The 14,371-nt window shown below is 38.7% G+C and overlaps 1 protein-coding gene across 3 annotated transcripts in view; it reads right to left on the minus strand.

The window, feature by feature from the left end:
• The window catches only part of LOC104911850 (nck-associated protein 5-like), a 32,831-nt gene extending 20,334 nt beyond the window's left edge, over window positions 1-12,497 (minus strand). The window contains exons 1-4 of one of the 3 annotated variants that reach the window (XM_010714062.3): window positions 12,194-12,497; window positions 9,836-9,972; window positions 8,204-8,333; window positions 5,322-5,509 (exon numbers count right to left, since the gene is read on the minus strand). In XM_010714062.3, coding sequence (XP_010712364.1) covers window positions 5,322-5,509; window positions 8,204-8,333; window positions 9,836-9,972; window positions 12,194-12,449 — 711 coding nt within the window. In that variant the 5' untranslated portion in view covers window positions 12,450-12,497. Of the gene's footprint in view, window positions 1-5,321; window positions 5,510-8,203; window positions 8,334-9,835; window positions 9,973-12,148 lie in introns of all 3 variants that reach the window. The other 2 variants (XM_010714061.2, XM_019617341.2) reach the window with 2 other exon arrangements.
• Between the last annotated feature and the right edge of the window lie 1,874 nt (window positions 12,498-14,371).

Genomic DNA, 14,371 nt, shown 5'->3' on the forward strand with positions numbered 1-14,371 from the left:
AAACTTGCTTCAAACTCCCTATTTGCAGTAAAACATTGCACAAAATAAGCTACGACCCAGCTCATCTAGAGCATTTGTTGTCTTTTTTTTTTGTAACTTGAGGTTAATTTTCACTGTCCCCACTTCACAGACAGTGAAACTGAGCTCCTGAGATCAAGCAGTTAGCTGGGTATTACTTGGCGCTGCCCCAGCTGCACGAACTCTCATTAATATACAACAGTGTAATCAAGGTAATAATTTAGTGCTCGCCTGAGGGTGCAAAGAGATTTCACTCTCTAAAATAAAAATGGTAGCTACGATAGCTGCTTTTTACTAGCTCCCCACACAGACAAGCCTGGGGCAAAGTTTATCTTCCCAGGTTAGAAGGTGTGGTAGCTGGTGTAAGACAGCTAAGCAGGCAAGCAAACAGATAGTTCCATGGGCTGTACCTCCTTCCCACTTGAAACTAGGACGCAGCTCTTCCCAATTAACAACTGGGCCCAAATCACTGTCTCTGTCTTTTTCATGTGATAAGCAGAATCCTTCCCTAGCACATCTGGTAATGTGGAAAAGGTTAGTGTCTCCCTTAAATTACCCATGGGCATTCAAATATGGAGAGCCTCTTTTAAGAGTGGCTCCATTTAGAAGCACAAATAAGATAGAACTACTCAACTACAAAAAATGATTCAGAGAAACCAAATCATGAACCTAAGCTTTGCAGGCATGCTCTTCAAGGGCTGCCTAAATAGATGCACAGTGTGAAGTGTGTTTGCTGTGCAGCCAATTCAAGCCCTACCTCACCACTTACTGATCTCCACAGGAGACAAGCCTCAAGCAGAAGAAGCTCATGCTTTTGTTTTCCCATTACTCTTATTTAGTGCAACCAGCAGAGGTGTCCAGCCTGCTTTACCAACTGTTGTAATTCAGGGATGCTGGATACATCCAACCCAACTTAACACTCTGGGATCACAGAGGATGGCTGGTAAGTGGTGTGCAATTGCTAAACATCCTTATTACTCTTATGAGTCCTTTTGTGGATACTCCACTTTCTCAATATGATACATTTGAAGGCTTGTGAGCACAATGAAACAACCACATAGCATTAACTCCCCATCAGCTTACTTGGCTGTAAAAAACCCTCAAGTTTATCTGGGAATGCCACCGCATCTGTCCCAATTGTGTGTGCAGCCAAAACAGTAGGAATTTCTCCAATCTTTCCTTTTCTTGTATTGGTCAGCATGCTCTAATATCTACCTGAATCGCAAGACATGGTGATTTGAACATTTATCTCCATCAGTCATCTGTACAATGCTTTCAAACTCTGCCATGTTGAGTAACAGCATAACTTCACGTTGTACCTCCTCAGGTTCTGGAGCCAGTTAGTTCTGTTGCTGATGTAGTTAACACAGCAGGTGTGATAGAAATGTCAGAATTCTCATGCATGTTGTCATAACAGAGGGAAAGCGAGAGGATTTAGAAACATGGGATGAGTACCACAGTCCCTTCCATAAAGGATGTTTTCTTTATCAAGTTATCAAGTTATATCTTGAAATATAAACAAGCCACAGGCTGAGGGAGCTGGGCTTGTTCAGCCTGGAGAAGGGTGTAGGTTGACCTCATTGCAGCTTTCAGTACCTAAAGGGAACCTACAAAACAGGAGGGGAGTCAACTCTTTGAAAGGGCAGGTAATGGCAGGACAAGGGGAAATGGTTTTAAGTTGAGGGTGGGAAGATTTAGGTTGGATATCCAGAGGGAACTACTTTACTATGAGAGTGGTGAGGTGCTGGAACAGCTGCCCAGAGAGGCCGTGGATGCCCCATCCCTGGAGGTGTTTAAGGCCAAGTTGGATGGGGCCCTGGACAGCCTGGTCTAGTATTAAATGGGGAGGTTGGTGGCCCTGCATGTGGCAGGGGGTTGAAGATTCATGATCCTTGAGGTTCCTTCCAACCCTGGCCATTCTGTGATTTAGTAATTCTATGATTCACATTACAGAAAAGAAGTATGGGATGGTTGGTTAAGGACAGAAAAGAAAACCCATTATTTGTGTTGCTTTGGGATCATAAGGATGATTGAATAATAACACTTTGACCATTTCCATTATTTCTCCAAGGGAACAAAGAAGACAATAAAAAGCCTTGTATTGGTTCTCATTTGATCATAAAATAAGTTAATAAACAATAGGCCTGGGCAAGGGAAATTCATCTTGCTTTCTGGATTCTTATAAGAAAAAGATCCCGAGTTTTAAAGTCTAAACAGTAAGTTAATTGAAATATGAAATAATGTTTTTTTGATTGAGAAAATATAATAGTAATCATGATGTCAGAAAACTGCTGCAGGTACTACCAGTTACTGCTGCAAGCAGGGGAAGCAGCTGCGTTCCGCTGAAGTTTCACCCAGTTTGTCTTTCCCAGCTGGTGGCTGCTGTGGAGTTTGGATCAGGTGCTGCATATGTTTTATTAAATCACCAAAGCTATCATTTAAATTATTTGAAACATGTAAAAAAGATTGTTTCTGGTTTTGAAAATCCTACATGAGAAGAATGCTCCATGGTTCTCAATTTAAGTGAAAGTTTTGTATCTATGACTCAACATGTTTTGTATTTCAAACTGTGATTTGTTTTCCTTGTCCAGAATATTGCAGTTTACAAAAGAATGACATTGTTTCACAATATGTTTCCCAGGTCAAAATAAATGTATCATCAAATTGGCCGTGAGAAGAGTCAAGGGAATTTAACCACAATGCTCTTCAAGACATTGCAGATACGGAACTGGAACAATAAATAGTTCTTTCAACGTATGGAAGCCTTTGTGATTCATCAAACTGCCCACTCGGTGTCTCTTTACCATAGGAACAGTCCACAGATCATTTCCCCTCTGAAACTCCTTCTGTGCAGTACTTTTTGCTGATTAAACTTGTTGTGTCTATACTTTGGGGGTAACACTGGTGAACGAGAGAAGGAGACATCCCAAGTGACAGCCTGGGCAAGCACAGCTCCTGCCAGAGCGCCTCATTAGAGCGCCCAGGCTGAGGTCACTCTCTTACTGGTGCTGTACAGTCCAATTTAATTGGGATAAGGGACTGATACAGCACACTGCTCTTTCGATAAGCAGAGTAAACTCATTCTGTCCATCACAGCACTTGTGTGGTTGTTTTTTTTTTAATTTATTATTATTTTAAGATTTAACAAACACTACTTAGGAAGGAAATTCAAAGCCAGATATTTGTTCAAAATCTGTTCAAAATGCCAGATATTTGGTATGAAAGCTGCATATTTTTCTCACCTCAAAACTTCTCCCTTTTTTTTCCCCCCCAGAGTTGTTGGCTATAAGTGCCTCAGTTTCTGCTGTCCCCCCTTCTGGTGGGAGAAGTTCCAGAATATGGAGTTCTAAATGAAACAGACTGTAGATCTTCTCAGGTTGGACAAGTTACAGCTGAGATAAATTTGCCATGCTGGTTGAAACAAGGAGTTTGGGGCAACCTGCTTTCCATGGTCACTGCTTCTCATTTGTCATTCTGAAAAGTTTAATACTAATAGGCAAATCCCCAGTACTCTATTGAGCTTCCATTGTTCACAGCAATGCTGTTTTGAGAGCTAGTTCAGACCTTTAAAGTATTCTTAAAAGGCCCCCACCACAATGCATGAAAAAATGCTTGTGCTGAGTTATACTTGTTGCCTTCTATCTTTCTGATGGACTTCTGCAAGGACCCTAAGGCTGTTTTAATGAGTTTTGCTTAAGTTTTGGCGCTGACTGGGCACACTGTAGAGATTTGTCCTGCACAAGAAATGCAGAATGAAATAAAAGCAGAAATAAATCTGAGCAACTTTTCTATAGTGGACCAAATCTAATTGCTCTGTTAATAACAAAAGATTTTGGCCTTCAGAGGGCAGAAATGCCTTACACACACACACAGTTAATCTTATCTACATAACTAAACTGTGAATCTCTAAATGTTCAAGACATAGAATCAGGTGGGTGCTCATATTATTTTTCTTCATCTATCCTTAGTATTCTTCTACCTTCCCCCTCCCTCCCCCCTTTTCTTCTTCCCAACTAGGAAACCAGATTCTTTACAATTATTCTTTCTAATATGACTCAAATATATTCATACTGAATCATATTCTGAGGACTAGTGAAATCTGGTTGATCAGGAAATGGGGCTGATGCATTTCAGAAGTTTGTGAGTCAATTTAATATTGAGTTAAGTTGGACTTTTATGCCAGCAGACTTGGAATAAACAGAGGTATTGCCAGTTTGTGCCACACATTCCTTCTGCACATTTGGCCTGAATTCCTGCAAGCTGTAAGGCTCTAACTTTGGTTACAGTTAATCACCTCTGAAGTTACACTGCACAGTCATTCTCTGAAGCTGAAAAATGGGGTCTAGGAAGATATATATATATAGATAGATAGATAGATAGATAGATAGGTAGATACATTTAACTTAAAGAATGGCATTGTTGCACTAACAACTGCAGCTCTTTCCTTATTTTCTGCTACCACCTTTGTTTATATTGTAAGATAACAAATGTGGGTATCTTACATAGAAACAAAAGAGCTTAAAAAGAAGAAAAGAGAGTCGGGGAAAGAGCCTGAACATGAAGGCAAAATAGTAACAGTGGATCATAGCTGGGTAACTGTTTTCAAACAAATAGGCTTGTTAGAGCAGAGGAGAGACCAAGTGAGAAAGAAGTGTGAGAAAATAGGCTGAGAGGGTGCTTCTCAAAGATTCTGAGATTACATGATGTCAGGATTAGCACTTCCAGTGACAGAAATAACAAGTGGGGTCACATGAGATAAGGGGAGAAAAGAAAAGGTTTGTGTTTAGCATCAAGATCCATTAGGATGATCACCAAAAACATAATGTTCAGAACCCCCAAGTCAGGAGTACAAGAGCTCATATCAACCATATTTCATCACAGAACAGAAGATAGCTGACTTCCATAGCCTGCTTTCATTCAAATTTTTAGGAAACTACTTCAGATGTGTCATTCATTTGTTTACTGTATGTTGTGCTACACATAGTAGCTAACTTGATATGAACAAGTGGTCTTAAAAGATACTTTCTGTGTTTCCATGCTAGCCTTGAATTTCAACTCCTTTTAATAGCAGAATGCCATCCCTAGCCTGTCTCTCCTTGTCAATTTTGGTAGACCTTGTCATACAACCATCAGAATGTAACATCCCATTCTATATATATTTAGATCTTTACTCTTCTGCGGGTCATGCTGTTCTTTCCAGTCTGCCTAGTTTCAGTAATCACTCAACACATTAAGGAGGAAACAAGAAGCAAATAAAAATCATGAAGAAAATGAGATGTAATATAAAAATCATGGTAACTCACAGTTGGGCTCTCTTTGCCTTTGCTGTCTTTACTGGAAGGTCCACTCAGCTGCTCAATTAAACTGAAATGTGTTAATTGTTCAGGTCCATCCTCTCCAAAATGGCCATAGAGACTGTGTTGGTATAAATCCAAGATTGACATCGGGTTCCCCAGAACTGACTTTCTCTGCTTCTGTTTTTCCTGCTCAGCTGTAAAAGATATTAAAAATAATGTCAGTAAGGCATATTTACTTGATGAAATAGAGCCTAAATAAATTGTAATGTAATTTTACATTTTTTTAATTTTTTTTTATATTTTAAGGTATTTGGAATTCAGTGGTAATAAAATAATTAGAATACTAGCTGCTAACTCTCCAATCAATACACGTAGAAAGGACTGTTCATGTCTAACACTCAGGGTGAAGGAGATGGCATGAGATGGCTAAAATACATTTCCTTTTTGTTTTTTCTCTTAATATAGAAAGGTTGTTTAATTTGGAAAGATTGCTCCATTTATTTATTTGCTGTAAGTTTTCATTCTCCATTCTTAATAGCCTTACATGGTAGATATGCTAAGCAACTTTTTAATGTCTTTCAGTTGGACTACTTCTGATAATTCATTCATTGTAAATACATTTTTAGCCAATGAAAACAAACAACAGTATAAAACATAGTCTAGCAAGGTTAAGAAACAGGCCCTACACATTTGTTATATATCTACTGTAATACAAGAACATTACGAGTACAACCCCAGCTTCCAAAGCCCAAAGATCAAAACTCATACCTAAGATCAAAACCAAAGAAATTTTCTGCAGCTTCATGAAAAAACACAGGGGAGAGAGGCTTAAATGATCATTAGACTCTTTCCTCACACATTTTGTTACACAAACTTCAATTCTATCTTGTAACCTATAGCATCAGAAGAGCCTCTGCCTCCAGTGCCTCCCATAGAATCACAACAGAACAAAACCTCCATGAAATTGGAATCAAAACATTCTCATGGTTGAAATGGAAGAACCCATAACTTTTGGCTTACTCCAAGCTATTCTGCTGACTTTCTCTGTAACACTAGGCAATGCACTGGGAGTCTCCTCCAAAGCCCACCAAATCAATGAAACTCTTATCACTGGCTTTCAATAGTCTTTGCATGGGCACTCAGTCTATCAATCTCCCTGTTCCCCACACAAAAATGGAAAATGAAAATCACTCCAACATTAGAATACTGCAACAAGGGAAAATTCATTAATGTTCTGAGGACTCATCTAGTAAATATAATTATCTATGCATACAAAAATGTTCTCTGTGCCTCGGTTTGCTACAGCCCCCACCTCAGCCTCATGTGGATGTTTTGAGGATATATCACTTGTATGCATAAAGAAGCTAGGATCTTTGAACACAGAACGGAATAAAATACTGTTAATAATCTGAATGTGGGAACTTGTATTTATAGGGCAGAAATCCTGTTTAAAAAGAACGTCTAAGGCAGAAATACTTCTGCAATAATGGCTTGTAATTCTGTTTTCTATTTGCCTCAGTCACAATTATGAATTTCAGTTCTCTCCCTAGCCCAAAGGTTAGGCACATATACAAAAAATTAATGGTTTGCTGTGCAAAATGGCAATTTTAAGTTCTGTTTACGTATCACCAAACTTGGAACCTGCTGTCATTTAATGCAACTGCTTACACATGCTGAAATCCTTATTTTTGCAAACTGTGATCAATACTGGAAGAAATCCTTACCTTCTCCTTTGAAAAAAAGCCCAAGAAAACAACAACAAAACCCACCAGAGAATGTAATCTGTAGCAAGCAATTCTGTTTATTGGCTGAGGTAAATTACTTGCAACATTTCATACAGATTAAAACCACAAAGTTACATGAGTAATGTAAGTAAACAGCCTGAGCCTGCTCTGCTCTGCCCGTGGTGTAATCACACAAAATGGATCCTCTCTGAAAATGCCAAATGTTTCAGCCCAGCTCCCAGCAGACACTACAGAGCACAGTGTGCCTGCCTACAGCATCTCACTGTCCGTGGCACTTTTAATGCAATCATCTCTGCGGTATCAACTGTAGGTGCTAATATCTGGTAGGTTAAGCCCACTGCTGTGCTAGGGGTCAACACAAATCCTCTATATCACTGAAGCACTGCTTAAGCTCTTAGGGTCTCAGTAGTGCTGAGACCTTGCACTGGCCTTTGCACTCGACAGAATTTATCAGTGGAGGGAAGGCACTGGCTGTGTGGGCAAGGAGATGAGCCACGCTCTGCTCCCCTCCCAGGGGACACACAGCTGCACTGCAGGGTGGCTTGCAGCATGGCGAGCTGGTGGGCACGGCAAGGCAGTTATTAAACACACAGAAAACTCCTACCTCGGGAGCTCTGCTTAAGGTGCTTTCATCTACTGGAATTCAGTAAATCCCGAATTGCTACCAGATGCTGCAGAAAGGTTTGATACTTGAAAATGGCAACATATATATGGAGTTGTGCATATGCACAGTTGTGGTGGCGTCACAACCAACAACACTTTGATGCAGAGGTTGGAACCCTATGGCCTTGATCACTGAGTTATTATAACCAGCTGATAAAATTTAAAAAGTAAAAAAGAGGAAAGAATCTTTATAGACACCTTTTAAATTTTGTAATAATGTAACAGAAGACTTTTTACTTACAGTGCAGTTATTTGTGCATAAAAGCCTAGAAGTTTAGCTCCTGGTAGCAAAAATAGCAGAGGAGAGGGGAAAAAAAAAGATACACAGATAGAATAGAAAGCAATAAAAAGCTAATGGAAAATGAGACTGAAGTAAGATCTGGGGTTAGAAAGCAAAAACTAGACAGTCCAGTGAAGGACATTATCTGTTGCTGAGTCAGAGTGGAGATACGCATTCCTTATGAACAAATTTTCAATTACCTTGTTTGTTGCTCTTTGTTAACTCTACCAACGTCTCCTCTGCAGTTCGAAAATAATTTGTTCCATACTCGGGCTCCTGTTCAGTGTCACTGCTGCTGGCAGAGTAAGTGCACACTCTTAGAGCTCTGTCCTGCACAAGTAAGGGTATTGAGATCATTCAGATGATGCAAATATACAAAAGTAATGCAGAAGATGGTATTGTGAGTGGAACATTTTATATTCTTCATGCAATGGAAATGGATAATTCAACTGTTAAAACATCTTTTACTATTTTAATTAACCACTTGTCCTTCAAGTAAGTGATCATCAAATACTACCTACTATTGTAGCCTCAACTGCCTATCAAGACTCAAGAGAGTTTTTTAAAATGTATTTTTCAAAGAGTGACATCAATTTCCCCATCCTCTCATGTACACTGCAGCTCTAACTGATGCTGAAGGACATTCATTAGATAGGAAGCACATACTTGTGGAGTGGGTATCAGACCTGAGGGATTGTGCATGCAGCCAAATATGCCCAACACTGCTCATAAAACAGGGAGTATCCAAGCCAGCTGCAGTGCCAAAGCCACATTCACACATCAGATGCAGACACACCAAGCCCTTGACTTTACACAGACCAATTACCAGTACACATGTACCATATCAACCTGGTCTGGGGACTGGGGGTGACCTGTTGTGCCTGAGTTAAGGTGAATATCACACTCATGTTGTTGTGACTTGGAAGCCAAAGGTGTTTCACTACAGAGGATTCACTGCCAGTTTGCCAATAATATACAAGACTAAACCATTTTTCTTTCTGTTTCTGTCCTAAATATCCATAGCATGGACTATATAAAAATGTGAGCTATTCCAGTTAGTAAATAAATGGATAAAACAGACATGCACAAAAGTTAAGCAACCAAAGGTTTTCAGCCTCTTACAATGTAAGTCCTATTAGCCAGCAGTCTGACAGCTCCCTTGCCTTAATGCCCACTATCTGGAGTAAGTTTTTCTTGCTATTTGCTAACCTGCTGACCCTGTGCTTCTCACAGGGCTTGACAGCCTGGCATGAATATGAATAACAACCATCAGCTGTAGCTTTTACACAGGTATATACATTTGCCTGTTCGTTCTTTCTGCAGTTTTCATGAAAACGCTGAAGGACAGACAGATCACTGCAGAGATTAACCACAGCCACACAGAAACATGTAAAAAGAGAATACTTTCTCTTTCACAGTACTTTCATAGCACACCAGCTCAATCACACACACTACATTACACAGCCATACAGACAAGGAAAAACAGACCTGGGGGTGGGGGGAACACAACGTATCTGAATTTCCAAAGGAAAACAAGCAAACAAGATCAAATTTCTCTAAGAGAAAAACACAGTAAAAAGGTATCAATTTCCTTGTCTATAAAATGCCTGTGCATTATAATTAAGCATAATTTGTAAGGCATGAGGACAAAGTGCCTTTCAGTGCTGTATTATTAATAAACAATGAGATTGCCAATGAAGGGCAAAAAAATAATAAATGTAGCTATTAGACTGTTAGTTATTCTTTCCACTGTATTAAAAACATTCACCATTTCTGATTCTTTACACCACAATACATATCTCATTTAATAGATGACGCTTCTTAACTGATACCTTTGTTTTTGTAGTTTTCTTGGTGGTCCAATCTGAAAGAGCTTTTCTATTTTCTACAGTTTCTTCAGTAAGCTCTAATGAGGTAGAGGTCACAGAACTTGGTTCTTGTTCACTTTGCTTTGCAAGGTTAATTATTCCTGAATTAAGAAAGGCATTATTTAAACTGTAGATCTCATCGCCATCTTCATGAGTGCTTCAATTGTAAGTCAGTAAAAACTGAGTGCTAATCATGACACTTGTATTACCTCAAATTACGTTTAGTTTCTTACTGGAATGACTCTAGCAACTACAGCGGCAGAATATTATCCAAAGCCTTTTTCCACTTAACGACAGGAGAGGAAGGCACAGATTGAAATCTCTCTATTAATTTTGACATATATACTCTTTCAAATAAGAAACAAGACACAATAACTTCTTCCAGGCATTGTATGTTCTGCTTTGCTATTTTATGTTCTCAGAGAGAGAACAGGGTGTTAACATAAATATAATTAGAAGTACCTTTCTAGCAGAAACTCTCAGTCAGTTAGCCTTTTTATTTGCAATATTTGCACTATGCAAAATCAGAACATCAGAGAAGATATACGGCACATATGAAACAAAGTGATAATTGAAATTTGGAAGAGAGAGAGAAGGGAGAGGAAAAGAATCAATTGAAAATAATCTGGTAAAGAATGAGTTGACCCTACCATCTCATGTATACTACTTTTTTAACATCTCTTCATGACAATTTAATTAAGATACAAACCTTACAAGTTTGGTGCAGTGAATATTAACATTAGGATCAGAACAATCTTACTGCAACTGACTTCTTATGAAGCAATTCAGTGGTTGCAGTTTCTATTCAATTTGTTATAATGACAGTGTTTAATCATGGAGTCTACTCTATAGCACACTGCTGAATTGAGGTCACACATGTGGCTATTCAAGCATGTAGCATATAATCTATAACTAAGATTTCTCTTCTGAATCCTTCTTAGCTGTACCATTAATTAACAGTACATTTATTTAAAATATACTAAGTACTAAAATATCTTTTATTTAGCTTTGATTTGAAATGAGCAGAGCAGACTGCAATGAAGCATGCAATGTGTGTTTGCAGTCTATTACACCATTACAACACCACAATGGGAATATTGCTTAATCAACTAGTTCTAAGGCGTTTAATTAGAATTCTGCTATTACGCATCTGATGAACATATAAAAGAGACTTCTTTCCTCCTAGGCTCAATCTCCATCAGCTCGTTAGCAGAACACATATTTGATGGACTTAAACTAAGTTTAAACTTCATATTTAACCTTCCATGTTAATTATATGGAATCTCACTTATAGATACAATATGGACTCATGGAAGTTAAGTGCTCACAAGTTTTACATGGGCAAATATGTTTGTTGACACAGTGCTAACAAGCATAACACCAATGACACTGCATTTGATCAAGATAACAACAAAACAAAACAAAACACAAAACACACTCTTCTCCATGAAATCAATTACTATTAGTGTTTTTTTCCCATGTCTATTGCGCTATGAAAAATTGTATTACAAAATAAATGCTATGTGTAATGATTGGCATATATATTAGTAACTCAGAGGCCTTCAATATATTAAAGAAAATGGTCAGTGTACATTTGTAAGGGATTGCTTGAGTTCAATGCAACTATGTACTAATATAAAGTTACATGTTGATGGTTTGCTGGACTGTAAGTCTGTTCATTGCTTTGTCAGCTTTCCTTTTATAGTCCATAGTAAACCCATACTTGGTAGACAACTTAAAGTGAGGTACTTTACGTTCATATAAATAAATATATTTGTACCATGTAGTAAAAAAATAATAAGAGTTCCTTTGAGGCCCAGGCCATATATTCAGAATTTATGCATTGAGGCCAAAGGAATATTTTGTCTCAATATAGCTTCAAAAGCAAGTCTTTGTGGATATGTCTTTTCTGTGTCACAACATAGCTATTCTTTGTACTTTCCTATACAGTCTGATCCTGAATACTACTGAACATCTGTATTTTTATTCAGTTCAAATTCCAAGGCTGGCATATTTTTTTTTCAAGTTCTGTTTCTTGAGAAAACAATTTAAGTACTTAACACTTTTCTTCCTTGGTTACAGATAAGCATTGTGTGTAACAAAATTTCCATATGGCTCTGGTCACAAACTTGTTAACCTCACGCATTCCTAAAAACAATATTTTCTGCTCTGCATTTAACATTTCTGTTATCAATCGTCATTATTATAGGACTTCTGCTTATCTAAACAGACATCGGGACAGAAATAATGTGATTTTCAGTGTAATTGACATTTTACCTGAGGAATCTGGTTTTGGAAGGCGACTTTGAAAAGGTCGTATACCTTTGGCAGTCATGGCTGGATCAGATGTTGAGTGACTAATTATGCTTTCCACAGACTCCTGACTCATAGCTGTTGAAGGCACTTCTCGCTCAAGAGTTTTGGCTTTTACTGAAGGAGCTGAAAGAAGAACTTGCTCAGACGGTGCGAGGGCTTCTGTTTCCAAGGTCGATTCCTGCTTAGACACGTGTCGCCCCGCAGATCGGTTCCCTGAGTCGGGGAGTGGGAAGGTTCCAATCCCGCTGTCCAGTGTCCTCATCTGGCAGCAAGACTCTAAGGCACAGGAAAATGCTGTGATGCGGTGGAGTGAAAGAAGTGGCTGGTTCTTAAAGATAGGAAAAGGGTCTATGGGAAATGAGGGCATTTTCAAGGTAAGGTTTCAAGAAAAGAAAATCATTTTGCATCTTGTGAGTATGCTGCTGTTATTTGCATGCTTTCAACACAATGTATTCATTTAACTGAAAACAATGAAATACCATTTTCAGGTGAAATGAAACCAGCACACATCAATATGCTGAGATTGGCCTGCCACAAACTCAGGATGTGACAATGAATAGAAGAGGAATGTTCTGGAAAGTGAGTGCAGCCGTTTTTAAATGACTTAGTTTGAAGACCCACAGAGAGGTGTTCATCCAAATGTGAATTCTTACAGAAAATGAAGACTTATAAATTTCCAGAGATGTTGGTCTCTCAAAACTTTCTCGAGAACTTGGATAGAAGGTTTTCCTTGTCACACTCTGGTTCAGCACATCCCACCTTTGTAAGCGCACACTTCACAACACCAAGCGAAGGACTTGGTTTGGAAGCAGTGTGGCTGTGCACAGCCTTCCAGCAAACGTTACTAGGGTGTCACATCAGCTGCCCTAGCATTTTCCGTTCATTCCCACAGATTTGTTTGTGTAAGGAGCACACAATACTGAAGAAACCACAGTTCTTCTGAGAGGCATGAAGTTCAGAGAGGGATCAGCACTAACAGCTGGAAAAGGGGTATACATTAGGTTAAACACCTGGAAACATCCCTTGACAGCAAGATCTGCAGTCTGTGGCAAATACTCCCAAAGGAAGTAGAAGTATTTCCTTTGCTTGAATAATTTAAGTCTACACCAAATAAAAGACATACCGCAGTGAACAATTGTACTCTAGCAGGAGATGCAGAATATGACCCAATACATCTTTTCTATCTCTATATGTTCCTGAGTATTGATTTTTTTTATGATATCCTCATTTGTTATTTAAGTCTGTTGTAGTTAGCAGTCCTATGTCAAGTCACATTCATTATTTTTCCCTCTGCAGTGTCCTAATACTGAGAAATTTGGAGATTTGGAGAGGCAGTGCTCCAGCTAACAACTATCAGTTATCAAGCAAAGAAAAATACAGAATAAGAAAGGACTTCCAGTAGTTTCTTCTTGATGAGAAGGAAGATATCTATAGAGCACTGGTTATGTTTGAAAGGCAGAGCTCTTCAGAGGAGACACTGAGTAAACTGGAAGCACCACAGAAAAGAACATCCTAAAACCAATGATCTGATAACCCAAGCTATTCCCTGTCACTTGGGACCAGGAGGTTACAAATGAAATGTACTGATAGATGCCAGACAAAATCACTACAAGCACATTATCTCTACTTCAACTGACTGGCACAAACTAAGTTTCTGTTTGAAGGTAGTAAAGCTGAAGAAGTGTGTATGTTACTGACTGTGTCGGCCGATTTATCTTAATATTAAAAGCAAACAGCAACAAACAGGGCAACTTTATTTTAGATACCAAAGAAAAGAAGAAAAAAAAAAAGGTCACAGATTGCTCTGCTTAAACCAGGCTTTCTCTGTAAGGCAGGTAGCAAAGGGACTTATTTTCTACCAAAGCATCATCTCACCTCAGGAAAGGCGTGCAGTTCCCCTGTGTGCTCACCACTACAGCTGGTTTGATATTTTCCTCACATAAGTTTTCAAGTTTTGGCTACAAAACTACAAAATTGACATAAATTTCAGCTGAAACATTTGAGTAGCAACCAGAATTTTCCACAGAAAGCAGACATTTTCAAGAAAAAAAATATCAGTCAAAAATAGCTCTGTATCAAGAACAGTTTCACTGGGAAATTTCCAGCAAGCTGTTTTCAGAAGTACCCTTAAGCCTTGAAAGAAGGTTTTGAGAGATATATAACATCGAGTGGGCAAGGAGTACC

This window comes from Meleagris gallopavo, chromosome 7 (genome assembly GCF_000146605.3).
Source record: "Meleagris gallopavo isolate NT-WF06-2002-E0010 breed Aviagen turkey brand Nicholas breeding stock chromosome 7, Turkey_5.1, whole genome shotgun sequence".
Lineage (NCBI taxonomy): Eukaryota > Metazoa > Chordata > Aves > Galliformes > Phasianidae > Meleagris > Meleagris gallopavo.